This window comes from Molossus molossus, unplaced genomic scaffold, assembly GCF_014108415.1.
Source record: "Molossus molossus isolate mMolMol1 unplaced genomic scaffold, mMolMol1.p scaffold_m16_p_5, whole genome shotgun sequence".
Classification (NCBI taxonomy): Eukaryota; Metazoa; Chordata; class Mammalia; order Chiroptera; family Molossidae; genus Molossus; species Molossus molossus.
This window is the reverse complement of record NW_023425388.1, coordinates 56,967,675-56,995,587: the sequence shown is the minus strand read 5'-3', so window position 1 is coordinate 56,995,587 and position 27,913 is coordinate 56,967,675. Positions and strand designations below refer to the sequence as shown.

The 27,913-nt window shown below is 38.1% G+C and overlaps 1 protein-coding gene and 1 pseudogene across 6 annotated transcripts in view; one reads left to right on the top strand and one right to left on the bottom strand.

Annotated features, from left to right (window-relative positions):
- OPA1 (OPA1 mitochondrial dynamin like GTPase) overlaps positions 1 to 27,913 on the bottom strand; it is a 94,442-nt gene that overhangs the window by 32,628 nt on the left and 33,901 nt on the right. For all 6 annotated transcript variants that reach the window (XM_036242382.1, XM_036242384.1, XM_036242383.1 and 3 more), the window contains 13 exons: positions 27,400 to 27,513; positions 23,787 to 23,867; positions 23,586 to 23,660; positions 23,198 to 23,269; positions 23,016 to 23,115; positions 22,315 to 22,445; positions 19,518 to 19,590; positions 19,348 to 19,420; positions 18,917 to 19,032; positions 17,983 to 18,047; positions 16,901 to 16,977; positions 6,997 to 7,162; positions 4,573 to 4,725 (listed from right to left, as the gene is read on the bottom strand). In XM_036242382.1, coding sequence (XP_036098275.1) covers positions 4,573 to 4,725; positions 6,997 to 7,162; positions 16,901 to 16,977; positions 17,983 to 18,047; positions 18,917 to 19,032; positions 19,348 to 19,420; positions 19,518 to 19,590; positions 22,315 to 22,445; positions 23,016 to 23,115; positions 23,198 to 23,269; positions 23,586 to 23,660; positions 23,787 to 23,867; positions 27,400 to 27,513 — 1,296 coding nt within the window. The remainder of the gene's footprint in view (positions 1 to 4,572; positions 4,726 to 6,996; positions 7,163 to 16,900; positions 16,978 to 17,982; positions 18,048 to 18,916; positions 19,033 to 19,347; positions 19,421 to 19,517; positions 19,591 to 22,314; positions 22,446 to 23,015; positions 23,116 to 23,197; positions 23,270 to 23,585; positions 23,661 to 23,786; positions 23,868 to 27,399; positions 27,514 to 27,913) is intronic.
- LOC118617555 lies at positions 29 to 2,944 on the top strand (annotated as a pseudogene).

Sequence of the window (27,913 nt, the reverse complement as noted above, 5' to 3'; positions counted from 1 at the left end):
TAGAAATTGACTATATTTTTGTGGGAGAATGGGTGAAAAGGGCAGTTGCCTGTTGCTGCCCAAAGGTCTGAACAATCTGAAGTAGCTCGTGGCTGGAAAACAACTTCTGTGAGGCAAACCGGCACCTACAAACGGCTCTGGGACACACCAGAACACACGGTGACCGTGACTTCTGAAGGAGGCGCCACGTCTGAAGTGCAGAAGGGTCTGACCAGTTAGGGCCAGATGCAGCCAAGAAGAAACCTAAAGCAGCAGCAGAAATTCAGCAGAATCAGCCATCTGATCCAGAGAACGAAAAAGAGGCCCAATCGTCTCCTCCAGAAGCAGCAGAAGGGTCCGTTTGGGAGGAGGGCATTCCTTGATTCACACCCCTGTGTAGTGGCCAAAGACAAGGAGACAGAAAGAGCCTACCCAAGCTGTTATGGAAGAGCAGGTTTCAGACAAAGGAAGTTCTTCCTAAGAAGAAAGGTAGGCCAGGGTGATGCTGAAGAAACAGCTCAGAGGAAAAAACAGGTCTTTAAAGTTGACGTCAAGGAAGAAAAACCTTCAGTGAGCAGTCCTGAGATAGCCTGCTGAAGAAGGAAGGAAGGAGAGAGAGGAGGAGAAGGGAAAGGAAATGCAAGAAGAGAAATCAGAAGCAGCAGCAAAAGGGGAGACGAAGTCAGTATAGACAAATAATCTAAAAGCAGAGAAGGCCGCTCAAGTACAGTTGAGATCTGGAGAAACATGGTAAGGGAGACACGTGTTATTTGACAAAGTGTGTGAATATCTCAACCTCTTGAAGAAGGACTACTTTGGACTTTCATTTCAGGAAAGCACTGAGCAGAAAAACTAACTAGACCCCACAAAACAAATAAACAATTACAAAGTCTTCCCTGGCTATTCGCTTTTAATGTGAAGTTTTAGTCTCCTGATCCCTTTCATTTGACTGAAGATATCACCAGCCTGTGCCTTCAACTGGGCCAGCACATTGCCTCCGGCTGCCTGGCCTGCTCTTTTGGGACTCATGCCCTCCTGGGACTTTATACACTACAGTGAACTTAGAGACTCTGACCCAGAAGGGCATGCCAGTCATGACCTCAGTGACTTCCAGTTTGCCCCCTCCTAGACGAAGGAGTTGGAAGAGAAGATGATGAAGCTGCATAAAACCCATGGGAGCTTATTTCCAGCACAAGCTGATTCTTAGAAAGTGCAGAGAGGCTTTCCATGTATGGCGTTGGCCTACATCATGCCAAGGACTCCAAAGGCATGGACATCAAGCTTGGCGTGCATGCTAGTGGGCTCCTTGTTTACAAAGACAGAGAGAGAACCAATCATTTTGCTTGGCCAAAAATCCTGATCCTATAAGTACAATAACTTCTACATTAAAGTTAGGCCAGCAGAGCTGGAATGGTTGAGAGCCCACTGGATTGAAACTGCTGAACCACTGGGTCACAAAAGGCTGTGGAAAGTGTGTGTGGATATTATACTTTTTATAGACTTGTGTCTCCAAAGCAGCCACCAAAGTCCAAGTTCCTGACCTTGGGGTCCAGATTCTGCTACAATGACTGCACCCAAGCCCAGACCTGACAGGCAAGCACCCTCAGTGACAGGCCAGAGCACATCTAGAAAGCGGGTCTCCAGGATTCCAGATGGAGCTCTGATTGGTGTTGTGGACCAAGTCTTATGAAGCATTTTCCTGGCTCTGCTGGGGAGGTTCTAGCACATGGCCGTGGAGTTATCAGCACTGCCACGGTCCAGAATGGGGATGGCAGAAGGGACATTAGAAGCCTCACTAAAGCCCCACATGTGCCACTCACTGAAGGAAAGAGTTCACACGAGACTCTGAATGCAGTGGAGGCGAAGAAGCAGGCAGAGGTTGGGAAAGATGAACAAGTAACCACAGAAGAGATGCATGGTAAAGATATCACCTGGGAGTAGTCCTAGGGCACTGGTTCTCAACTTGTGGGTCGCGACCTGTTTGGGGGTCAAACGATCCTTTCACAGGGGTCTCCTAAGACCATCAGAAAACACGTATTTCTGATGGCGATTCATAACAGTAGCAAAATTACAGTTATTAAGTAGCAACAAAAATAATCTTATGGTTGGGGGTCACCACAACATGAAGAACTGTATTCAAGGGTCGTGGCATTAGGAAGGTTGAGAACCACTGCCCTAGGGAGATCTGTGAGGTGGAGCCTCTGACACACAGAGCAGCAGCAGCAGTGGTGAGAGCGAGGAGGAAGATGTGGGAGAGTGCCAGTCCCACCACCGAGTGATGGAGGGCACCACAAAGGAAGAACGAGAGTCTGGAAGAAGAAGCCGGCCAAGTTGCCCAGGCAGTAGAGTGGGAGGAACCAGTGCCAGAAGCCAGCACAGGCAAACAAGTGGGGGCCAGTGTAAGCGCAGCAAAAACAGTGACCCAGGAACATGCAGTTGCCCTAAGACATCTGCAGAGAAGAGTATACACAAAGGTGCTGTTAAGCAAGATGTGAGCAGACACAGAGGACGAGCAATATAAAGTTAATGGAGAAGTGTTTCATGTTAACATTGATGTTTTGCTACAAATTATTTGTTATTCAGAGCCCCCCCGTAGTAAAGACAGAGATGGTAACAATTCCTTATGTTTCACAAAGGATAGACGTCTCCACCAAGGAAGTCCCTTTTGTCCAAACCGAGACCAATACTATCACATACAAGTCTCCACAGATTGATGGCAGGGCTGCTGGTGACTCGGGCATGTTACTGACAGCACAAACCATCACATCTGATTCTGCGTTGACAACCACCACCACACTCATCACCAAGACTATAAAAGGTCGACTATTTGAAACAAGAACTAAGAAACGCATCGTGATCCAGGAGATGCAGATAGTGATCATGACCGGCCTAGGCCATCAGGGAAGCCAGAGAGCCGCACCCCGGCGTGTGCAAAGAAACTGAACTGGAGGAAGAAGAAGAGTAAACTAAGAAATCCATTTATAAACTTGAATAATTTTGCAATTTCAAGTCCTACTGCCACACCACTACTCCAGTAAATTTATACTATGACTGGTAACAATGACCAGAAGCCTGAAGCATTAAAATACCAACACCAAACCTTACCTTAACAGCTCTGGGCTACACTGTTCTCTCACATTTTAATATATATTTTATTTTATAACCACTTCTAAATATTCTTGGTTCTTTCCTTTCCTTTTTTTTTTTTTTTTTTTTAAATTAGTTTTGTTTTGCTTCCTGTTTGCCTTGTGTACAAATTTCTGCTTTTTATGACTCAATTGATCCAATGACAGTGAACAAAGCCAGGCCAGCAGGTAAGGTGCTGTCCACTGAGACAGGTGCTATTGTGAGAAAGGAAACTGACTGATTTGGATAATGGCTTTCCTTCTTCCAGATTCTTCCCATTGAATTCCCACTAAATTACAGAATTTTCAGATTGCAGTAAATATACAGTATGAGAAATAATTAATATGGACTGAAAGCATTCCTATATCTTAAAAATTTCCTAATGATTAATAAATTCATTGAGGATATTTTTTATATTGAACCCTTTGACATTCCAGACTGGAGAATTATGAAGTTTGTTGACCATGTGTTGTGGGTGGAGACCCCACCAGACCTCAGTGCCAGTGCTCCTTAGACACACGCTCTTCGGCAGCATTCGAGAAATAGGAGGGAGGAGAAAGAGAAATGATCTCTTCCCTTCTTCTAAAATATTCAGGCAGCTTAAAACTTTAGTGCTGTCTTTCTTAACATGTCCAAATTTCAGTCCTTTCCACTGTTTGAACATTTGTGTAGAACATACTTTGTATTAAACCTCTTTGTCTCCATGTGTAACTGACCTTTTGTTACTGAGCAGCAGGTCTGTCTCTTTCGGATAGCTTGATTCACACAGGTTTGAGGGCACCAGGGAGGGGAGCTGGTGGCTATGGCGGTTTTTTGATGGGTATAAGTAAGCTAGACCATTTAGAGCTGACACCAGAGATCTGACAGGGACTTACTTATTAACTGCACTGAACATTTTTTTCCTTCACTTTTGACCCTATTAGTGTAGTTATGATGCCAGATTAGATTTATAGCAGTTTCAAGTTGTATTATTTTGCTTTCTGCAACATCGTTATAAAATGAAGTTGGTTAATTCTCTAAAAAAAAAGAACTAAAAAAATGCCTACAAAATACACAGCAGAGTTTCTGGCACCTTCTAAGCATTAGTAGTTAGCATTATGATTTTAGGAGTCTAACATTTTATGACTTAAATCCACTGAAAATCAACATCTAATTCCTTCGATCACCACAGTGAGTAAAATGAGAAGCAGCTACCCTCTTTTAGTTCAGACAAATAAACAACAATTTGTTGAAGTTTACAGAAGCCTGTTTACTGAGAAGTTTGATTTTTTTCTGAAATAATAGCCAAGAAAAAAACAGAAGGGCAGAGAAATATCAAAGGGTCAATTAAAAGAGCATAAATCTATTTCTTTCCTTCATTATTTTAAATTCAGAATCTAGTCATATAAAAATAGCTTCCTAAAAAAGTATGAATTTAGAAACTATATAAATATACGAGGCTGACAACCTAATACACAAATGACATACCAAACTGTCCTCTGCAAAATCATTCCACTTGTGGCGTTTAATACTTTCTTCCTTAACCGCCTCTTTAAGTTTATCAAATATGTCATCATGCTCTTTTCCTTTTGGTTCTGTCATGAAGCGGGAAAATTCTTCTTGTAGGGTCTCCCAAGCAACCTAGAATTATTTAGAAGAAAAAAATGTATACTACATACTTTTATTTAATGCATAACATGAAAAACACACATGAATTTAAGTCTAATAGTTGTGATAAACCAGCTTATCAGAAAATACATATGAACCACACTAAACAACTCAGCAAATATAAACTCTGGCCTGGAGTTCTTAGGCTGGTGGCTGGGTGGCTGGCAGGACAGATCTGAACTGCCACGTGTGTTGCTAGACATACACAGAGTTTCACATGTTTAAAATTAGTACCCAACATTTAAAAATCGAGAGCCTTCACATAGAAATTTGCATTTCCAGCCTCTCTGAAACTATTTGGTAAGACTAGACCCACCTTCTCTCATAACACCACCTGCCCGAGCTGGGCAGCGCTGCCCCGGTTAGCTGAGGTGTGTACCCCAGCCAGCTACCAGGCTTACTTCCCTCATTGCATTCATACAACACCTGAGTTTGCCTGTTTCTTCCACACTGCAGAAGTTTAAAATTTCTTAATGATTTAGTCTTCTTCACATTTTTGCCTTTAGGCAAATACTTGAAGCAACACATCAATACTTTCAAACATAGCTGAGTGTTACTCAGCCTTGTATCATAGCTAACTCCTAATTACATGGCTAGTGAAAGGAAGAGCAGTATCAGAAGTAATTAACAACTAAATCTACTTAAAGTTAAGGTAAGCTAGGTAATATTATTTTATATTTAGCCCTCTTCATTGCAAACATTAAGAAATTATGGCATAAAGAGAGGTGACTATTCAAGAATACACTGTGAGGTATTAAAATAGATAATTCCTGACCTCCAGCAGGTCCACATCTTTCTACCACACCTAGGTGGCGAAGGGGCAAAGCAGCAGGAGACAGAATCATTGCCATTTCTATGACCATTTCCTCTGCTTGGACCGTAGGATATAAAAATATTCTATTGTGCCCTGGCCGGTTTGGCTCAGCGGTTAGAGCGTCCGCCTGCGGTCCGGAGAGACCCGGGTTCGGTTCCCGCTAAGGGCATGTGCCTCGGTTGCAGTCTGTACCCGGCCCTGGTTGGTCGTGCGGGTGGCGACCACTCGATGTGTCCCTTTCACATCGATGTTTCCCTCTCTCTCTCTTCCTCTCTCTCCCTCCCACTCTGTCTGTACAAAAAATGGAAAAATGTCCTCGGATGAGGATTAAAAAAAAAAATTCTATCGTGAGACAGGGGCCAGAAAAATGTCGGGGCCAGAGTGAGGAGAGCTAGTGAAGTGGTGGCAGCATCACTAATCACTTTAGGGGTAAATGTGTGGAAAACTGACCAGTGGTCAGGGACATGCAGCTCAGGTGGTACCACTACAAAAGTTCTTAGAAAAGGAGGCTTAATAAAATTGAGAACAGAGGTGAAGTTAGGACTGGAACAGGATAGGAAAAGGGTGAAACATACCTGAATAATCAGAAACTGACATTTTGTTTCTAAGGTAGGTATGAAAAACAAAATTATTTTTAATACTGATTCTAATTTCCTGAGCATCCTCACACAGAAGCACTGGCGCACTGACTCTTAGCCAGAACATGCTTCAGAGTAATATGCATGGCTGATCTCCTTGGATGAGGGTCATTATCATCGTAATAGCAGCTGGCATTTACTGAACAATTACTATGGGCCAGATATTGTATAAGTATTCTACATACATCAACTCATTTACTCCTTATAAGAATCTATGAGGTAGGCAACATGACCACCCGTTTTATAGATGAGGAGTCAGAACCCTTAAGCAACAAGCCCAAGGAGCACACAGCTACTAAATGGTAGGGCCAAGATATGTGGGTAACAGAAATGCATTCTTTAAGGCACTTGCTTATAATTTGCAGTCTAACCTTCTGGCAAGAGCCAAACTAAGGAAATGATTCTTTAAGTATAATTGAGCCTTGCAAAAAATCAATATGTGAAATGTTTTATCCATTAAACATTTTCCTTATGGAATCTTTATCCACAGAAGAAGTTAAAAATATTTCACATTCAAGAAAATTTTGGTGATTAAATGATACTTTTGGAAAAAACCAAAAACAAAAAACAATACCCTCAGATCAACACCATACCAATTAGTCAAGTTTGATAAAGTAGTGACTGGTAGCAGCATTAAACTTAATCCCAACACAGAGATGAGGAATAAAGAATAGATGGAATATAAGGACAAAAAGAAAGATAGTGGCAGTGATGGGAATAAAGTCTAAAATCCACAGCTCCTACTCCCTTCAGATAATGCTTCTTACCCATTTAATTAAATTATATCCTAACCTCTACTGCTTTATTAGGAAGCTGTTTATCAGTCCACTGTTTAAGCTTGATATCCACTGTGGTATTAAAAGTTCCTGAATTCATGGTCTGTGCAGCTGGAAGATAGATGTTTTCAATCACATGAGTAGACACTCTTTCCCACAAAGATTGCTGAAGGATTTCCTCCCTGAAATTTAAAAATGAATAAGTTTCAAGAACACCAAATCTAAATATAATATTAAGTTACAATAAACTGCACATATTAAAAGTGTTGACATATGTATACACCTGTGCATTACCACAATCAAGATAATGAACATATCAATCATCCTCAAAAGTTATAACCACTGGATCTGCTTTCTGTCACCACAGATTAGTTTATAATTTCCAGAATTTTATATAAATGCAATCATACAGGATGTACTCTTATTTTGTCTTTATTCACTCAGCATAATTATTTTGAGATTTAACTATGGTATGCATATCAGTATTTCACTCCTTTTTATTGCTTAGTATTCCATTACATTAATCTGTTTATCTGTTCACCTGCAGGTGGTCATTTGGGTTGTTGTTAGTTTTTGTCCATTACACATAAAGCTGCTATGAGCAGTCTTGTACAAGTCTCTGTATGGAAAGAAGCTTTTGCTCCTCTTGGGCAAAGAATCTAAAAGTGCTGGTCATATGGTAATCATATATTTAACTTTTTAAGATACTGATAAACTGTTTTCCAAACTGGGTGCACCATTTACATTCCCACCAGCAAAATATGAGAGCTCTAGATGCTCTACATCTTGCCAACACTTGGTGTGGTTAATTCTTTTTTTCATTATTATTAATTTATTTTTGTTACAGATGTTTCTCTTTTTTCCCCATTGACACCCTCCTCCCCATCCCCAGCTTTGTTGTCCATGTCCATTGGTTATGCATACATGCATATAAGTTCTATGGTTTATCTCCCCCCACCCCACATCTTCTGAGGGTTATCAGTTTGTACCCTACTTCCACGTCTCTGGGTCTATCCTGTTCCTCAGACTGTTATGTTCATTATATTCCACAAATAAGTGAGATCATGTGATTTTTGTTTTTCTTTGCTTGGCTTGTTTTGCTTAGGATAATACTTTCAAGGTCTCTCCATGTCATCTCAAAGGATAAAGGATCTTTCTTTTTTACAGCTGCATAGTACTCCATTGTGTATATTGTACCACTGGCTTTTTATCCATTCGTCTAATGATGGACACTTGGGCTGTTTCCAGATCTTAGCTATTGTAAATAGTGCTGCTACAAACATGGGGGTACATATATTCTTTCTGATTGGTGTTTCAGGCTTCTTAGGGTATATTCCTAAAAGTGGGATCACTGGGTCAATTCAATTTTTAATTTTTTGAGGTAACACCATAGTGTTTTCCACAGTGGCTGCACTAGTCTGCATTCCCACCAGCAGCGTACTAGAGTCCCCTTTTCTCCACACCCTCCACACCTTGATGATTTGTTGATAGCGGCCCTTCTGACAGGTGTGAGGTGATATCTCAATGTTGTTTTAATTTGCATCTCTCTGATGATTAGTGATGTTGACAATTTCTTCATATGTCTCTTAGCCATTTGTATGTCCTATTTGGAGAGGTGTCTATTTAGTTCCTCTGCCCATTTTTAAATTAGGTTCTTTGTCTTCCTTTTGTTGAGTTGTATGAGCACTCTATATATTTTGGAAATTAACCCCTTATCTGATGTACCATTGGCAATTATGCTTTCCCATACAGTGGGTTGCCTTTCCATTTTGATCGTTATTTCTTTTGCTGTGCAGAAGCTTTTTAGTTTGATGTAGTCCCATGTGTTCATTTTTTCCTGTTGCCTTAGGTGATGTATCAGTGAAAATTCTGCTGCATATGATGTCCAAAATTTTGTTGCCTACATTTTCTTCTAAAATTTTTATGGATTCACAAGTCACATTTAAGTCTTTTATCCATTTTGACTTTATTCTTGTGTATGGTGAAAGGTGATGATCTAGCTTCATTTTTTTTGCATGTAGCTGTCCAATTTTCCCAACACCATTTATTAAAGAGGCTCTCTTTACTCCATTGTATGCTCTTGCCTCCTTTGTAAAATATTAATTGAGCATAATGTCTTGGGTCAATTTCTGGGTTCTCTGTTCTGTTCCACTGGTCTATATGCCTGTTCTTGTGTTAGTACCAGGCTGTTTTGATTACAGTAGCTTTGTAGTATAACCTGATATCTGGTAATATGATCCCACCTACTTAGTCCTTCTTTTTTAAGACTGCTGTGGCTATTCGAGGTCTTTTTTGGTTCCATATGAACTTTTGAAGTATTTGTTCTAGTTCTGTGAAATATGTCATTGGTATTTTGATGGGGATTGCACTGAATCTATAGATTGCTATGGGTAGTATGGACATTTTAATGATGTTAATTCTTCCAATCCATGAACAAGGTATGTGCTTCCACTTTTTTATATCTTCCTCTATTTCTTTTTTTTCAATGACCTGTAGTTTTCTGCAAATAGGTCCTTTACTTCTTTGTTAAGTTTATTCCTAGGTATCTTAATTTTTTTGCCACGAAGGTAAATGAGACTGTTTTTTTAGTTTCTCTTTCTGTGAGTTCATCATTGATGTATAAGAATGTCATCAATTTTTTGACATTAACTTTATATCCTGCTACTGTGCCAAATTAATTTTTTAAGTCTAGTGGATTTTTGATGGAGTCTTTAGGGTTCTATATGTATCATATCATGTCATCTGCAAATAATGACAGTTTCACTTCCTCCTTTCCAATTTGGATCCCTTTTAGTTTTTCTTCATGTCTGATTGTTGTGGCTAAGACATCCAGTACTATGTTAAACAAGAGTGGTGAAAGTGGGCATCCTGTCTTGTGCTTGTTCTTAAGAAAAATGCTTTTAGTTTTTTCTCACTGAATATGATGTTGGCTGTAGGTCTTTCATATATGGCCTTTTCTATGTCGAGATATGATCCCTCTATTCCCACATTGCTGAGTGTTTTTATCAGAAATTGGTGCTGGATATTGTCGAATGCTTTTTCAGTGTCTATTGATATGATCATGTGGTTTTTATCTTTCATTTTATGTGGTGTATCACATTCATTGATTTGCGAATATTTTACCAGCCTTGCATTCTGGGATGAATCCCACTTGGTCATGGTGAATACTTTTTTTGATGTATTGCTGGATCTGATTTGCTAGTATTTTGTTCAGGATTTTGGCATCTGTGTTCATCAGGGAAATTGGCCTGTAGTTTTCTATCTCTGTAGTGTCTTTTTCTGGTTTTGGAATTAGAATTATGCTGGCCTCATAAAACGAGTTTGGAAGTCTTCCTTCTTGAATTTTTTGAAATAGTTTGAGGAGAATGGGTATTAATGCTTCTTTGAATGTTTGGTACAACTCCCCCATGAAGCCGTCCAGGCCTGGGTTTTTGTTTGCTGGGAGAGTCTTGATTACATTTTCAATTTCCTTAGTTGTTATTGGTCTGTTCAAGTTTTCTATCTCTTCCCGGTCCAGTTTTGGGAGACTATGTGTTTCTAAAAATTTGTCCATTTCGCAGATTGTAGAATTTGTTGCCATATAATTGTTCATATTTGTTAACAATCCTTTGTATTTCTGTGGTGTCAGTTGTTACTTCTCCTCTTCCATTTCTGATTTTGTGGATTTGGGTTCTCTCTGTTTTTTGGTGAGTCTAACTAAGGGTCCATCAATCTTGTTTATCTTTTAAAAATACCAGCTCTTTGTTTCATTGATCCTTTGAATTGTATTTTTGGTCTCTATGTCATTTGTTTCTGCTCTGATCTTTACTATTTCATTCCTCCTACTTGCTCTGTGGTTTTCTTTTTGTTTGTTTTCTAGTTCTTTAAGTTGTGAGGTTAGATAGTCTATTAGAAATTTTTCTTGCTTCTTGAGGTAGGCCTGCAGTGCTATGAACTTCCCTCTCAGAACTGCTTTCACTGCATCCCATAGATTTTGTGTTGTTGTGTGTTCATTTTCATTGGTTTCCAGGAAGTTTTTAATTTCTTCCTTGATCTCCTCAGTAACTCATTCATTGTTTAATAACATGCTATTTAGCCTTCAGGTGTTCAAATGTCTTTGCATGTTCTTATTGCAACTGATTTCTAGTTTCATGCCATTGTGATCTATGAAGATGCTTGATATTTCAATCTTCTTGAACTTTTAGAGACTTAGTTTGTGTCCTAACATGTGGTTTATCTTTGAGAATATCCCATGTGCACTTGAGAAGAATGCGAATTCTTAGTTTTGGGGTATAATTCTTTGTAGATATCTATTAAATCCATTTGTTCTAGTGCTTCATTTAGAGTCTCTATTTACTTGTTAATTTTTTGTCTAGAGGATCTACCTAGTGATGTCAGCAGGGTGTTGAAGTCCCCTGCTATGAATGTATTGCTATCGATTTCTCCTTTGAAGTCCTCCAGAAGATTTTTAATATATTTTGATTACTTCTTCTAATGTTAGTCATTCTAATAGGTTTACAGTGGTATCTCATTGAGATTTTCATTTGCATTTCCCTAATGACTAATAATTCTAAGCATCTTTTCATTGGCTTACTTGTCTAATATTAATACATACATTATATGTATTGACTATAGAGTCCAACACTGAAAAGTTGGTATAATTTTAAGAATTTAGCCCGATCTGTGTAGCTCAGGGGTTGAGCACAGACCCATTCACCAAGAGGTTGCCGATTTGATTCCCGGTCAGGGTACATGCCCAGGTTATGGGCCTTATTCCCAGTGTGGGGCATGCAGGAGGCAGCCAGTTGATGTTCTTTCTCATCGATGTTTCTCTCTCTCTCCCCCTAATATCAATAAAGAAAAATAAATTGAAAAAGAAAATAATTTATCAGACCACAGTATGAAGCACAGAGATGTTACGGGATATTGCTAGGTAATACTGTTCAACACTTCATGATTATAGTAAAAATATAAGAGATGCACAAACAAGTTGAAAGTTCTGCCTTAAAAGATATTTTACATGAACAGAGATGGCTAAATAAGAAAAAGGACAACGATTTCAATCAAGAAAATAACCTGAAATCTCAAGAAAATATTTGACTTGTCCCAAATGAATATCTACCGTAAAATAATACTACAGTATATAAAAACACTCTGCTTATCAAGTGGTCTGTTGTAAGAGTCACCTCGACCTCCAGGATGCAGCCACAAAACCGAGGGTGTGGAAACAAACACCCCTGCTATCCAAAAGCCACACTGAACTTTTCTGGGTGAGAAGAGTCAACACTCCCTCTTATCTGAAACGACTCACACTTAATATCTTGTGTAAAATTAAGTCTATCAAGTCAATGAGCTTAGCTGGTAGTCTCCTCTTGCTAACTTTCAGGTCTTTTCAGATACACCACTGAGGAGCGAAGGACAAAGTCAATTTAGTCATGGTGTTCATGGCAGATAATGAGAGAATTTTAGGAGCAGCTGAAGAAAAGCAGCTTGTCAGGGCCTCCTATTCACACACCATTTTTAGCACAAACTCAAAAACATTTCTAAAAAATTAACAAAAGACCATGATCCAGCTTCTGACTACCAGGGCTTTCTGCTGTACCTGCCTCAGAACAGACATGGTTCTCTCTTCCTAGGAGTCTTTGGGCCAGGAATCTACATCCCCGAGGACAGCAGAAACCCAGACCACCATATGCTCACAAGCCTAAAGTACGTTTCTCAAAGGAGGCTGCTGTTTTCCAACCCACCCAAGGTAGCTGCTGTCACCTACCTTACCCCAGCCTCACTGGTCCCTTCATCATCAAGCTGCTGTCAGCTGTCCAGTCTTCCCCTGCCCCCGCCCCCATCACAATAACTTTTATTGTATCTCTAAACTCTGTTTCATAGCAAACAAATCATTTTACATTCTCACTTTCCCCCTGTTCCTTGTATCTTCAGACCTTTTCTGGCTCTTCCTATAGACAGTGCTTGTTCTCAAATTCTGCTGAGGGGAAGCTGCTCATTAGTTGACTGTGCTTCAGAATTAGGAAGTAGAAGCTGTTTTCCTCCCCCCCCACCTCTCTTCTAGACCATTAGTTCCCAACTCACGTGTAAAAACAGCTTGTTAAACCATCTGCTATCCTTACTTACATCCTTACTTACACCAACCACTTTCCCCAGCACATTTTCCATGTGAACACAGACTTCTTCGCCAGCTTCAGTTTTGCAATCATACAGGACAAATCCCACAAATATACAAAGTACAATTCACATTACAGTTCTATTTATTACCCTCTTTATCTCCAGAAACTTTCCCTATTCGATTTTCATTTTAAAACTTTTCAAAATGGAAATCTGTTCTTTTAATGCAGAGGACTTACTTCATACACTAATTTCAATCAATACAGAAAAAGTAAAAACCCCTCAATAATTCTTCCTACAGTAGACAATCACTATTTGCAGCTTAAGCTATCATGTTAAAAATGTAATGCTATACATATATTTGTGTACATGTGTATTTCCACAAGTAGATCTTAACACATACTAAATATACTTTTTTTTTTTTTTTAATTTAAAAGGGTATTGTACATGTCATCATCCTATATTTTTCAGTGGCTGCACAGTAATCTGCTCCATGGATACATCAAATATTACATGGTTCCAAATAGGAAACACAATATTTTTTTTTACACTTCAATTTTTTACACTTGTAAACAAAACCATGGTAAAGATTCTTATATGTTCAACTTCGCAAATGCATCTTCCTTTCCATAGATTCCTAACAATGTAATTACTGGATATCAATGTACTCACTGTTTAACTGACTCCTCTTCTCCATTACTTATACATCCAATCACTAAAATCACGAAATTCTGTCAATTCTATCTTCTAGGTAACCTCCTAAATATCTAAAAATGTCTCTTCTTCTCCACTTGCTCAGCCACTATTCAAGTTCAAGCCGCTATGACGTCTTGTCTAGATTATTTCAACAGCCAACTGTCTCCTTGCTTACAATTTTCTCCACCTGTATTCCATTTTCTTAGCTACAAAGATCTTTCTAAAATGCAAATCTTACCTAAACTTCCTCAATGGCCTTCAGTGCTCATGGGATAAATTCCAGTCTTCTTAACTTGACTTGTAAGGCCCAGAACATTCTATATCTTGGTTACATTTACTGTTTTGCCTCCTTCTATGCTAAAGCCAGAGGTGACGGCCTTCAGCTACCTATTTCACTTTCCTGCTCTCACCTTCTGGGTAGCAATATCCCTGTCACAAACTGCCTTTACCTAACGCCTTTTCACCCTTTAAATCTCAGATTATATCAGAAATCTTTTTTGATTCCTCAAATTTGAGTTATGGGACTCAACTGTGTATTCCCATTTTCCTTTCATTTCTTAATTTCAACAAAATAAACTACTCCTTTCACCAAAAATTATATCCATTCCATGGTACCATTTCTTTTAAAAAGGTGTGTTTCTATAAATCTAACTAGCTATCCTTTCAAATAACATATGGAAAAAAAAAATCTATGATGATAGTCACATAATGTTAAAGATATACCAACATCTCCTGCTTAATGTCAGTCATCCATTCCTGATGATCAGGTATATGGCGTGAAAATGTTGAGAGCCTATTTCCCACTATAATGCACCAAGCCTAAACTCCCAATAACCTTATTAAAATATAATTAAAGTATAGCAGAATACTCTAAGTAAATAACAAACTATCATGTTAGGACATAAAATGCTTATAACACTGCTTCCAAATCACCATATATAGAACAAACAGTCCTGTGACTTAAATTATTATAAGCATCTTAGGCATGTATTCCAAAATATCATTTAGGCATTATGCAGCAAAAGGATACCACCTAAGACAACATCAACTATGTCACAAAAATAAAACGTTTCTGGATACAATGCAGGTGAATTCAATGTGGTATCAAGTTAAGATTAGGGCCTGCTATTTTGAGCTGTGTTTGTGTTAAGCTATAGAGCCTGACAAAAATTATGAAAATATACAAAATCATCTGCTCTAGCAGTGCACAGATTGACTCTCTGGCAGCCACTGTCATAATTCTCTCCCTTGCCTTCTCAATAGGCAATCTGGCAACGCAGGTTTCCTGTCCTTTCACAATTCTCCGCAGCTACTGTGCGCTAAATAAATGAGATTTATCTTCAAGGCTCGTTTTAGTGCTGGTATACTTTGATTTCAGACTTGCTTTGTCCAAACGAAACTAACCATGCCATTTGATGATGCTAAAAATTTACAGTAGCACCATATTTTTCTGCCATAAATAGCATTATTAGTTATTATAGTTTACAAATCACCTTTTATGTACATTTTCCTCATAGAACCTAGTAAGGCAAGTAGTATTATATTCATATTCTGTCTGTACACACATGTACACACACACACATCTATCTCTTGCAACTTCAAAAATGGGCTTAGAGAAAGCCACAGAACTGGCTTAAAATACAAATAATGACAAAGATAAGTTATGTAGTATACAATCAATCAATAAATACAAATCAGATCAGAATTCTTTTTTTGATAAGGGGAAAAAATTAAAAACAGGCAAATTTTGACTACTTGAAGAGAGAAAAGGGTACACTACTGAGGAAGAAAGCTCACCAAGATGGGGAAACTAGTAATAGTGAATTCAAACTTAAGGACTGGACACTACTACATAGCGTCAATTTTGGTCATCTTCAACTGAGCAAACAGAAGAGGTACAGGAACTATTTGTAACTATTTGTAACTATTTGCAGTGGGCATATTTCTGCTCCAAGACTGATAAATTCTTTAAAATACTACAGACTTCATTAGAAAGAGATGCACCAGACACTTGTTAATTAACATATGATTGCAAAAATCTCAAGGCTATTTAGACATAGCATACCTGGGGTACATAGAACCTGCTTTGGTTACAATGCCCCACTCCAACAAATTTACAGCGCCCAAATTTATACACAACATAAATTCAAGGTGATAGTATGCCTTGAAAGATTTGCATGAGTATTTTTTTTTAAATATTTAAACCTTTAAAAAAAAATTTTTTTTTCCATTATTGATTTTAGGGAGAGAGAAGGTGAGAGGAAGAGATAGAAGCATCGATGAGAGAGAACATTGGCCTCTTCCTGCATGCCCCCCACTGGGGATCGGGCCCACAACCTGGGCAAGTGTCCTGACTGGGAATCAAACTGGCGACCTCTTAGTACATGGGATGACGCTCAACCACTGAGCCACACTGGCCAGACTAAACCTTTTATTTTTTTATTTATTTTAGAGAGAGGGGAAGGGAGCGATAGAAACATTGGCTGCCTCCTGCACACCCCCTACAGGGCATGTGCCCTGACCAGGAATATATCAGGACCTCTCGGTCCACGGGATGATGCTCAATCCACTGAGCCACACTGGCCAGGCTGCATGAGGATTTTTCACAAGGATCCATTTACTTGCCCTTTTTTTAAAAATTTCAAATAGGATTCAATTTGAAATGTGATTTGTATAAAATGTATTAAAGGTAAAAAAAGCCTAAGACAAATCAAAATTTAAAAAGAGTATGAAGCTGCCAGAACAACTGCAAGGCAGTAAAAGGCAGACTGGAAGCAGGTTAAGAGGTAGCCAAGGCCATATCATGCGGGTGGCATCTGAAGGCCATTCTGCGGACTTTGGATTGTGCTCTATGAAGCCACTACAGGTTTTGAGCATGGGAGTGAGATAACCTGATTACCTTTTAAATAAATCATTCTGGCAACTATTAAAAAAAAAGAGTATAAAGGTATCTTTCAGAATATCTCTTCTGAAAGATATTAAATACACAATTTATTCTACTTAAATCATTGCCTATGTTTTGGGGGATGAGCCAAGGCTATAATCAATCACTGCTTTATCAATCTAAAGTTTAGTATTTCATTATAATTCATATAGTAAAGTCTGAGAAATGGTCAAGTACTCACCAATGTTTTGGTGTAACCTGGCTCAGACTGATAACTTCATCGAGGATTTCATTTTTAGCTTTTTCAAATAGTTCGTTCTAGGCAATACAGATACAAATACGTAAGATTTCCATAAGAGAGTAAATTTGCCCTTACATGATTTTCAGAGATAAGTAAAAAGTAGGCCTCTGACAGGTAGTGGGATGAGCTCAGGTTTGAAGCACACATGACCAGCCACTAATGCTCTTCTCTTCTAGTCTCTTCTGTAAAAATGCCGATATCCATACCAGGACAAAGACACCAACACAAATGTCTATCTTATTCACTTAATTCTGAATGCAGTTGTTCACATAACACTTGTTCAGATAAATTTTTCACATAACAAAAGTTATGTGAAAGTAGCAATACATATTAGTTCAATGTATTAGTAAACTGATGCTGTTTTACAAACAATGGCATATTAAAATCAAGAAAAACCAGTACTTAAAACCCACTAAATTAGAGTATATTCTTCCACAGTAAATGTTGAAAAGGTAAAAATTTGGTATATAATTTTTAAAAGTTTACATTACATAAATATATTAATTCTATAAGACTTTAAAAATATTCTTCATCTCAGAAAATATGTTTAAATACTTGTTTTGACATCCCTAATTATGTTTTCATTTTATGAAAAATTATTCAAATTATTATAGAAAAGATAACTGCACCTGGGAATGTATGCTTGCAGTTCTCAATTAGTAATCATGGTCAAAACCAAAACAATTTGGCTCGCCAGATTTCACTCATCAACACACATTTTGTTAGAGTGCAATAGATTAGAGCAGTGGTTTTCAATTTTTTCCATCTCATGGCACACATAAGCTAATTACTAAAATTCTGTGGCACAACAAAAAATATATTGTATTTTTTGCTGATCTGACAAAAAATGTTATAATTTTGACTCACACCAAATGGCTATTATTTTTTATTTGACAATCTAAGGGAAAGAGGTCAGTGCCCCTGACTAGTCAGGTACTAAATGTTTTAAAAATTCTTGCTGCACACCAGCTGAAAATCACTGGATTAGATATATGCAAAATATATGAGGTGCACAATATTACCCGGTCAAGTTCTCGCAGGCGAGGATAGTTATTCTTCCACTCCGTTTCAAGGTTAAAACGTGTTGCTGAGGAAGGAAAGATGTTCCAGTTAGATGATTCTTTCTTTCCCGTGCAGTGGCGAAAGGCTATCTTGCGTATCTTCTGCATTAACTGAAGTTGAGTGTGCACCTATGGCTGCTGAGTACTTAGGGCTCTCAACAGCTCCGAATCTCATTATTGCAAGTCTTCCTAACTAATCTCCTTAACTCTAGTTTCTACATTTACAATGCACCAAACACAATGGAAGCAGTTTAGTACAGCAACTAAGAGCATGGACTCTGCGTTCATACCACCAAAACTCTAATCCTGCGTCTACCACTGTATGACTCTGGGTGTGTCACTTAGGTAAGGTACTCTGTCCCTCAGTTTTCTCTTCTGTAAAATGGGAATAATAATAATACTGACAAGGTTGCTCAGGGACTAAATGGAATAAATCAGTAGGATTTCTGAATGACAAAAGGGAAGAAAAGTATACTCTTACCAAATGAAACTATGGAAGCAAAGCCATGCAGCAGGGAAAGTATGGGAATCAGGAAGTAGCCGAAGTACAGGCTGCTCTGATTCCTAATACATTTCCATCCCCCTCACCCCAAAGGGGGACTCTGAGTTCATTGAAGTTTACAAAGCTCTTTCTCCCAAATACTACTGCAAACTTTCTAATCTATTTAAATTCACAATATGCTCCCAGCAATTTTTCCTCTGAGAGGAAAAAAACTGTTTTTGTAGTACTACAACTGAAGAATTGTATTTTTTCCATTTTCTACATACTAACTAACAATAAAAGAACTATAAAGCAACTGTTAAAGAAAGGGGAGTCAAGAATCTGATGGATACCTAAGATTGCCAGCTAACACAATGTCTAAATGTGTTGCTTTATTTAAAAAACCCAACTTACCTTTGAAACTATCAGCTTGTTGTTCAACGGACTCTCGTACCATTTTCCAAAAGCAATCTGACACGGCAAGGCTTAAATTCCTTGTAGTCACTTGGTGTGCCTTTAGCATGCTTGCCCTATAAAAAGTAACAAGAGTTCAAGTATACTAAAATGGCAAAAAGGACTACACCATCACTAAGTTCGAGAACATGTTTTGTATGATAACCTAATGAGAATAGCCACATATACATTCTATACCAACGCTGTCCAATAACATTTTCTGTGATGAAGAAAATGTTCTATATCTGAACTATCCAATATGGTAGCTATTACTAGCCACATGGGGTTATTGGGCCCTTGAAATGTGCTACACACCAACTTTAAAGTGAAAACTATGAGTTTAGGCTATTCCCTCACTATAAAATCTTTAAATTTTTAAACAAGATACCTACTTTAGGAGTTTTGAATTCTGAAAAAATTCTTCTTCATATTCTCTTATTGCTTCTATGCTTTCAGAGCTGTTTCCTAGGAAAACATCATAGTAAAATTCTCGCTAAGAAAATTAATGTTTATTACTTGAAAACAACACAAACTTCAATTACAGTAACCCATCTTTGCATACCTTTTCCTGTTACAACAGCAAAATAACCTAGAGCTTTCATTGGGAAGAGTTTTCCTTCAATTATCTGCTGAATCTATTTTTAAAAGCGAGAAAAATAAATGTGAGATAAAGGTAACATAATTTTATATGCTATTTAGAAAGCAAATTTAAAATTCTGTTTATGTATATGTTTATTTAAATATTTAAATACATACAATGTATTAAAATGTATTTCAATTGCTATTTGAGGAAAAAATAAATACATTTAATTTTAGTATATTAAAAATGTATTATTAAAACACAAGTACCAAAATTAATCTTGGAATGATGTGCAGTGCCCTGGAATAAGGCCTCTGTTAGTTTCTGGTCTGCCACTTACTAGCTATGTGGCCTTAAGCACACTACAACTTTTTCATAATGGTTAAGAAGATTACATGAGATAATAATGATATTTAATAAATGGGAGCTGCTATTATTTCCCCACACTCTTCTTCAAATATCTAAATTCTAACCAAGTTGGTAAAAAAATATTTGAATTCATTGGTTCTCAACTCTTTTAAGGTCAAAAATCTTTTTCTAAATTAACAAAAACTACAGACTTTATCCCCAGAAAAATGGACATTTGTGCTGAGATCTATCATTTACACAATGTACGAGTTCCTACTCCCAGAAGTCCACTCAGTTGAAGACTTAGGGATGTAAGAATCGCTGCTCTAAAATAGGTCACACCCCTAAGCTAACGCTGACTCTAGTATAGAAAAAGGACTGCTATAGCTTCAATTGCATTTCAAAAGAAATACAAACTCACTATCCTAGAGAAGAGCAAAAAGAAATGAAAGGAATGAAGAGAGATGGGAAGAAAGCACAGAAATTTGCTTCTACCCCATTTCTCCCCCTCTCCATATTAGGACCAATACTGCCACAGCAGGCCTCACCCATAAAGTAAGGCAAAGCGAAGGTCAGTGTTAAAAAAGCTCACATAGCAGGCCTGAAACTGCTGTCCTCAGAAAGGCCTGCTTGTCCTAGCTGGCATCTGGGAACTTAACTAGTAAACAATTCTCTACATTGATATAAAACTTTCCCTAAATAACAGTAGCTCATTGTACAAGCAATGTGGTTTATGCTGAACATCTGCCTTCCTTTGGGCGTCTGGAATGTTGGTGCCTACATACCAGAACCCTATCAAAACCTTAGGTGCTGAGTCTCTAACGAGCAAACTGTTGCTGTAGGAATTAAGCATGTCCTCTGTGACTCTACTGGGAAAGGCCTGTTGAAAACATGAGCCTGGTTTCCGCTAGACATTGTGTCTTTTCCCTTTGTGATTTTCCTCTGTCTCCTTTCACTGAAATAAACCTTAGGTATAGGTAGGAATATGTGCTTCAGTCCTGTGAGTCCTTCTAGACAATCAGTGAACTGTCTCGGGAATCCCTGATAGAGAGAAACAGTCCCAGAAAGTCTCAGATGGAAAGGAGAGAAATCCTGAGCAGCAGAATGAGGGATGGGCACTTATATTTGAAATTGTTGTTCTATATTTTATATTATTATTTTTATAAAGATAAAGTGATAATAACAGATGACAGCCACAATGTATATAACAACTTTTGTGCCAAGCACTTTTAATAGAAGTACTTAATTCATTAAACCTTCACAACTTATAAGCTAGTACTAGTACATTTCCAACAGATGAGAAAGCCTAAAGCATTAGAAAACTTAAATAACGTATCCAAGGTTATAAATTTAGCAAACAGTAGAGCCAGGATTTGAGACCAAGCAATCAGACTACTGACCCTGCATTCTTAACCATGAGACCTTATGCCTTTACAATTAAGTTGAGAGCATGACCTAAACCAAGACCTGAATGAACCCTCATAACACAATGTTACTTTGAAATACATCTCTTTCCTTGAGGGACACTGAACACCATGTACAGTTGAAGTCACAGTATTTCAGAAATGAAAATACCCTAAAGATCAACTATACCAGAGATTTTCAACCACCTCATAGCACACATAAAATAATTAATAAAATTCTGTGACACACCAAAAATATGTATTTTTGCTGCTCTGACAAAAAAGTAGGTATAATTTTGATTCATTCACACCAGATGGCTATTGTGTTGGCTGCTGTCATTTTTTATTTGACAATCTAAGGGAAGTCAGTGCCCTTGACTAAATAGTCAGGTACTGCATGCTTTAAAAATTCTTGCAGCACACAGCTGAATTAGATTAGCAGGCTGGCTTGTGCACTGACTACATACAGAAAGTAACATGATTTGCTCAAGGACACACCCAGTTGATAGTGGAGCACAGATAAAAATGCTGACGCCTCACATCTCATCTAATGCCTTTCCTATTGTAAAAACCTACTACATGGCCTTTGACCAGATAGAAAGGTAATGTCTATCTGCAACAACAACACAAAAAGCGCACATAGGTCCAAAAGGAATCTATACTGTCACTAGTTTTACCCTAACTTACGAACACCAATTTACAAAAAAAAATTTAAAAAGAGAAACACCACAAATGAGGTTAATGATTGTATGCCAGCATACCAAATTATTTATGAGTATGCAACATTAGCAGTTTAAGCATTTCTAAAGCAAACAATAATTATGGAATTTTATTTACACCTCAAAAATTTCACTGTAGTAATTTACTATAACTTTCCAATACTTTGCTTTTATGGAGAACAAAGAAAAATCTCTCTACTACTCTCTGATGGAGTATTCCATAAGGCTTATTGTTTTTATAAACAGCCATGTCATAACTGGAGCTTGTACAAAGATTCTTTTATCTCATAATAAAGAACTTGCACTCACCCTGCTTGGACTAGCCACATTTTTCTCTGCCAGGTCTACTTTGGTCAAAACAAATATTGTCCTTCTTCCATGAGGATCCATTTGACTGACCAAGTCTGTGACAATGCTGCGTTCAGCATCCACAGATCCATCTGGAAAAAAAGAAAAAAATGACAATGTAATAATACCAAAATGGATTTTAAAAACTTCCACAAGCTACACTCTTGTGTCTACATTATAGTAAGAAAAATTTCCTTAATATGCCTTTATTATGAAAAGATACTCTAGTCAATAAAAATGTCTATGCTGTCTACAGTGGTATATATCAAAATATTCCCAACTTCAATTCTATTTACTAATAAAATGAATAAGAGATGATAAAACATACTTATCTTTTCTGTTTATGTCACATGCATATTTAGAGTAAAACTTGGATTGCTAAAAGTATATCAGTGCAATTAAAATCTTTTGATAAGCCCTGGGTGGTGTTGCTAAGTGGTTAGAGCCTTGCCCCCCTCCCACCCCCAAAGGGTAGTGGGTTTGATTCCTGATCAAGGCCATGTACCTGGATTGCAGGTTTGATCCCTGGCCCAGTTGGAGCACATACTGGAGCTGACCAAATGATGTGTCTCTCTCACATCAATGTTTCTCTCTCTCACCTTCCCTCCCTTATGTTCTCTCTAATTACCAACGGGGAAAAAAAATCTTTTGATAAGATTTACCTTGAATACATAGGATGATGGCATTAGGATTCTGCATATAAGCTTTGCTCATACTGAAAATAGTTTCCTTCGTGTCAGGAGCCATGCCTGCTGTCACAGTCTTAAAGAAAAAGGTTTTAAATGTCATCATAAATGTTTTCCATACAGGAATAAGATAAAATACAGGTTTTGTGTATACTTACATTAATTACACCCGGTAAGTCAACAAGCACCATCCTCTGTAGTCCGGGGCCTTTTACATTTAAGGATATAGTCTACTCAGGGGACAAAAGAAAACAACACAAATTTTGGAGGAAGTGTGTTAGGAACTCTTTGTTGATATATATTCTGAAAATTGTATATCTCATCCATTCAGATATGGTGCTCAGAAAAATGTTATTCTTTTTCTGATCCTAAAAGTAATTAGTCTAGATAATTACCCATAAAATGATACATTATTTGGAATATTTTTAAAAAGTCTATGTTATTTTGAAAAAGCAGCAATCTAAATATCAATGCCAATATCATCATTCATTTCAAATCAAAGGCATTAGATTTCCATAAAACGTTGAAATGAATTGCAACACTCACCTCAGGGCTAACAGTACAGCCTTCTTTCACATTTTTCCTCATTCGAAGTTCTATTTCATGTCTCAATGCTGCAAGCTATAAATGGAAAACAACAAAGTCCTAAGAACATCTTCAGTTAACAAATATTCCATTTAGTTGTCTTTTATAAGCTTACACAGGTTATAAAGTGACACACATGAACCTCACATGAATGCTACTTACATCTTCCTCTTTGGTAAGATCAAACTCTCGAGAACTATCTTTAAACAAGGCCACATGGTGAGGACCTTCACTCAGAGTCACCTGAAATTAACAGAAAAGTGAGATGTAATAATGCATTTACAATTCATGTTAATTCCCACAGCACTTACATGGTCTGGATAGGCCAGTGCATCACACAAATCCAGGCATTCCTTCCTTTTACATACACATCAGGAGTATCCCTGGGGGCTGTCAACATAGCAACATGGAGACCACAGAACACCGTATCTGTATTGTCCATACGTTTGCCACATATATTGTGATTGCCAGACAAGACTGCTGCTACTTTCTATCTTTCATGACCTAAAATACTGCTGCCCTTCTTGTTTCAGTCAGTGCTATATAGAGTACTGAGCACAAAGCCATCAATCTAAAACCTGCAAAACTAAAAGAAAATCTTACATTTAACTTCACAGGTAAATTTAGGTAAAGGACATTCATTTGTTGAACATCTATTTATTGAGAGCTAACTGTGTCAAGTGTTGTAGGCGGGGAAACATAAAGACTTGACTCTCCCTGCTTTAGACCTCACTACACACTGGGACAGAGATATAAAAGCAGGACAGGGGAGCAACACCTAGGGTGCTGCTGCAGAAGAGAGTGGCACTAACTAAAGGAGAACTAGGGCAGCCTTTCCCCAAGGAGTGCCCTCTGAGCAAGAAATCCTGACTTACAGGTTAACAGTCAGTAGTTTCAACTTCCCAACTTCACATTCCTTGACGCTTTAACTGTAACTTTTCACGCGTCATTATAAGTGATCCGATTTCACTTTTAAAATACAATTCCTTCTACTGAGAGTAGATAAACAGACTAGATAGATAACAAACCAAAACCAGCTGTTTGAAGGCATCAGAGAGCAAACTGGACTGAGTCCAAGATCCCAAAGATTGGCGGGGGATATTCTGCAGGTATTTTCTCTTAGGGCATTTGCTAATTTGTGGCACAGGGTGGCCTGAGAGAAAAGCTTAAAACTTGGAGCAGTTTCATTGGGTTGAGGAACCAGAGTTATCAAGCAGCCACCATTTAGGATCCCAAGATCCCAGAGAAAAACGCACAACAGAAATGAATCTCCAAATCCGAGCCCTACATCCTGTGCACAATTTCCCTTTGAGGCACACATTAAGAAACAAAGCAGGCCCTGGCCAGTTTGGCTCAGCGGTTAGAGTATCAGCCCGAGGACCAAAGAGTCTCAGGCTTGATTCCTGATCAAGGACATGTACCTCGGCTGCAGGTTCAATCCCTGGCTCCAGTTCAACCCTGGTAAAAGTCATGTGGGACACAACCAATCAATGTGCCTCTCACATCAATGCATTTCTCTCTCTCCCTCCCTCACTCCTTCCCACTCTATTTTTAAAAAATCCATGAAAAAGTATCCTCGAGTGAGGATTAAAATTACAAACAAAAAATTTTTTTTATAAGAAACAAAAAAGCTGCTAACGAAACTAACATGTTAAGTCAAGACTGGCAATCTCTCTTCAGGTGAGACAAAACTCTGAGTTCAGAGTCTACCGAGGAGAAGTCCTGGAAATACTATAGGAGTAAGGGCACACTGGAGAGTCCAGCCTTGTAGGTTTCAAGGAAATCCGTCCATGCTGGATCAGCCTGCTGGAAGAAAATGAACTCCTGCTGAAGTATAACATCATCCACAGGCACTACAATTAGGGTGCTGATAACAATGTAAAAGGTAGGTTTACAATGCTGTTACAGTTGGTTACAGAGCATGATATGAGGTGTAGCCAGTTCATTTCTTTTCCTTCTAAATTAGAAGTATCCCAAATGGATCTGCAAAGTGTGGTACATTCAAACAATACTATAGAACAGTGATTTTTTTTTTTAACCTTTTTCATCTCATGGCACACAAACTAATTACTAAATTTCTGTAGCATACCAAAAAATGTATTTTTTTGCCAGTCTAACAACAACAACAAAATAGGTATAATTTTGCTTCATTCGCACCATATGGCTACTGTTGTGTTGGCTGTTGTCATTTTTTTATTTGACAATCTAAGGGACAAGGTCAGTGCCCCTGACTAAACATTCAGGTATTGCAAGTTTTAAAAACTCCTGCGGCGACCCGACTGAAAATCGCTGCCGTGGAACAATGGAAGAGACTGGCTGACATATGGTGGAATTCACAGCCAGACTCGAGCGCCCTCTATGAATCACACCAGACTGCTTGTTGCCACCACAGACAGATTTTAGCATCCACTTCACTGTCTCATTTTCTACCACTATTCTGGCCTTCATTCTTGGTGACTTCAGGTTTCCAATTCTCCAATTACTCTCTATAATAACCCACCAGCTGAACTAAAAGAAAAAAATACACAAACATAGAGTGTTCCCTTAAGTTTGTGTCTAGACCTTAATGGGGACTTCAGCACCACTCAGTAATCCTATTTCTCAAATTGCCTCGGCAACTCAATCCTGGACTCATCATTCGCCTGCAAAAGACTTCACACTCTCCTCTTATTCAATCTTCAATACCTTCTCCGCTCTCTCTACTCAACAGCCGAGAGTCTAGCTTCATGTCTCTGAGGAAGTGGAAGCGATCAGAAGGCAACTTCCACATTTCTACTTACTTGCCTCTACTGTACATTCCGTTATCAGTTCTCAGATGGCACCTTCTTTGATTATCAGCGGCACTGACCTCGCCCATCACTCCCTCCTCCTGGATATTTCTTCCTGACTTGCAGCACGCAGACCACACCTTTCTAGTTTCCCTCCTATCACACTGATTGCTCCCTCCAAGCTCCTTCATTGTTTCCATCTCCCTCAATCTCCAATGTTGGGAGTGCCTGGGACACATCCTTAGTTCTGTCTTCTCTCTCTAGTCACTCCCACAGTGATCTTATCCACTAAGACCATGGCTCTAAATACTACTTTGAGATATTTGATTATGACTCCTGAATTTAAATCTCTAGCTCAGACAGCTCTCCAGACTTGTATATCTAACTGCTTATTTGTTAACACCCCTCAGCATGTCCAAAACTCCTCGTCTTCTTTCCCAAAGCTAATAAACTCTAATCCTGACTTCCCCATGCCAATTACATGCTTTAATTTATTCAGGCCAAAGACTTCAAGTCATCCTGACAACTGACTTCTTCTCTCTCCGTGTCAAATATGTCAAAAATCATGTTGATTCTACTTTCATAATAGATTCAACCATTTTTTATTACCTTCACTGCTACTTCTCTGGTGCAAGTATCACCTGGGTACTCTAATAGCTTCCCACCTGGTCTTCCTGGTTCTCCCTCTTGCCTATGTCTATTTCAACACAACAGTCAGAGTGAGCCTTTTAAAAATAATGTTAATCTGCTGAAAACACTGCATTGGCTCCCATTTTCTTCAAAATAAAAACCAAAGTTCACAATATGACCTACAAGGCTCTAATAATTTGCTTTCCCCATTATCCCTCTGACCTCATCACCTAACTACTCTTCACAGTGTTTTAGCCACAATGGCCTTGAACTTACTAAGCACCTAGTTAAAATTCTTCCTTTCAACACAATGAACAATAGTTCACTGCAGCAGCTACTTTTCCAAGGAACTTTATTCAGATGGCCTATTTTCTTACCTTCACTGGAGAACGCGTCATCATCTCCCCAGAGCCTCGTGGGAATATTCGTGCTTGAGCAATCATTTCCAACACACTAGTTTTTCCAGCACTCTGATCTCCAACTACAACAACCTTACAGCAAAACAAATAACATTTATTCATATTATTCGATTCCAACTTATATTTAAATACATTTGAAATGTTGCTGAAATTTTTTTATCCTTTTAAAATATCTACAGTTAAATAATTTAAAATTATCATCCATTAAAAAAACTGATAGTTGAATGTGTATGCACACTGAAAATATAAATAGCAAAACATGAATTGGATCCATTTATAGCCAAATTTTTATTAAAAACTTGTGTTAATTTAACGCATTATTTCTAAAACCAGATTATTCATGTTCTACAAGTCTTTCTCGTAGCTAGTTTACTCTTTACAAAAAACCTTTTCAATTCTATGAGGTTAAATTTCTCTCATGTGCCAAATTTAATCCACTGTTCAGGTACTATGATATCACGGATATTATGAA